General features: G+C 41.1%; 1 protein-coding gene across 1 annotated transcript in view; it reads left to right on the top strand.

Annotated features, from left to right (window-relative positions):
• Positions 1–265: 265 nt before the first annotated feature.
• The window catches only part of si:dkeyp-14d3.1 (transmembrane protein 132C), a 247,448-nt gene continuing 245,707 nt past the window's right edge, over positions 266–2,006 (top strand). Inside the window, exon 1 of the mRNA XM_058390126.1 lies at positions 266–1,009. Within this exon, the coding sequence (XP_058246109.1) occupies positions 946–1,009 (64 nt within the window). The 5' untranslated portion in view covers positions 266–945. The remainder of the gene's footprint in view (positions 1,010–2,006) is intronic.

Here is a 2,006-nt window from a genome sequence, read left to right as displayed (position 1 = left end):
CTATTTTATTTTATATTATTCTGTTGAGCCGAAGGCTATATTTTTTATATTTATGTAATAACTAATACATTAAATACATCAAAAAATAAAATTCTTTAATAATTATGGATTCTAAGTAGCGTTTGAAACCATGTCAGAAACCTACGATTGAAATCAAGCCGAGTTGCGAATCGATTCATGGTGAATCGACTCACTTTAAAAGAGTCATTCAAAAAAAAAAGGAAGACCGGAGCGATTCCTTCGCGAGTCGCCGCTCGAGCGGAGGAGGAGAGAGAGAGAGGGAGAGAAAGAGAGAGAGAGATGCGCGCGCGCGAGATCCGCGTGCGGTCTACAGAACGGATTATAACGGCTAAATACTAATAACACTATTATTAAAAATAATAATAATAATAAAAAAACAACAATAAGAAGAAAATATAAGAAATAAAAAAATATATATATCAAGGCTCGGAATGGACAGACGCTCTCTACGGCAGCGATGTTTCTGGAATTTCAGCTTCTCATTAATTACCTCAGAAACGTAAGGGTATCCAGCTGATCGTCACGTGCCAACCAGAGCTAACGGGGTTGTTTTGTTTGTTTGTTTGTTTTTTAATTTTATTACTATTATTTTTTTTAAACCGGAAAGTTGATTCGAGCTCGTGCTCGCTGGATATCTCCGGAGCTGGACAATCCCCGCGTTTACAGAGTGCATCATTCTCTCTCTCTCTCTCTATATATATTTTAAAGATTTATAGAGTATTTATCTCGAGCACAGCGCTTACAGAGAGATATATCGCTCTATTCCGTGGTGCTATGGAGGCTTTTTCTCTCCGACTGAAGGATGGGAAGTTGTTCGGAGAGTAAGACTTCAGCCCTGAGGATGATGTGACAACCGAAGCTTCATCTCCAAATCAAGATATTTTTTGCCCCCTTATCTCATTTCGTGATTTTTTTTGCCCCTGGATGGAAGTTTTTCCCACCATGGTGTGCTTCTGGGTTCTGCTCCCCGGGTTCCTGCTTCTAGGAGGTAAGATGAAGAGCTCCTCAGTTTGATCTTGCGCTGTTTGTTCATGTTTTCGCTGTGTGTGTGTGTGTGTGTGTGTGTGTGCTTGGTGTTGGTTGCTGAAGGTTAATTTGCACGTGCGGAACTAAGCAAAAGTGTTTAATTACAGACCATACACATGCTTTTATAATAATAATAATAATAATAATAATAATAATAATAATAATACTCCGGATGGTATAATTACAGCTGCAGTCAGTGTTTTGTTGAGATTGTGTTTGTGTGTTCGTGCTGAATAATGAATGTGAATGAAACTGAAGAAGAAGAAAAAAGAAAAGCCTCGGTCTCGAGCTCGTGTGGAATTACAGACATTCCTCTGGATCGTGTGTCAGTTATTAAGGAACAGTTCATCCGGTGGGTTTTTACAGTAATGATGGTAATAGGAGACTAAAGATAAATACAGACACGCTTTTCTGTCCTCTCTCTCTCTCTCTCTCTCTCTCTCTCTCTCTCTCTCTCTCTCTCTCTCTCTCTCTCTGTGTGTTTCTTGTTTTGTCTCTCTTCCCCACTCTCTCCATTTGTGCACTGTGGAGGATCTAGGGTGTAGAGTATAGAAAGTGTTGGTGTAGAGAGGAGAGTGTAGGGAGTATAGTGTAGGGAGAATGGTGTAGGATGTAGGGAGTAAAGGAGTATAGTGTAGGGAGTAGGGTGTAGGGACTAGGGTGTAGGGAGTAGTGTGTAAGGAGTAGGGAGTAGTGAGTAGGGTGTATGGTTTTGGGAGTATAGTGTAGGGAGTAGGGTGTAGGCAGTTGTGTGTAGGGACTAGGGTGTAGGGAGTAGTGTGTAGGGTGAATGGTGTAGGGAGTAGTGTGTAGGGTATATGGTTTATGGTGTAGTGTGTAGGGTATATGGTTTAGGGTGTATGGTATAGGGTGTAAGGAGTAGGGAGTGGTGTGTAGGGTGTATAGTGTAGGGTGTAGGGAGTAGTGTGTAGGGTGAATGGTGTAGGGAGTAGTGTGTA

Source organism: Hemibagrus wyckioides, linkage group LG05 (genome assembly GCF_019097595.1).
Source record: "Hemibagrus wyckioides isolate EC202008001 linkage group LG05, SWU_Hwy_1.0, whole genome shotgun sequence".
Lineage (NCBI taxonomy): Eukaryota > Metazoa > Chordata > Actinopteri > Siluriformes > Bagridae > Hemibagrus > Hemibagrus wyckioides.
The sequence above is the reverse complement of the archived record's forward strand: the minus strand, read 5'-3'. Positions and strand labels throughout refer to the sequence as shown.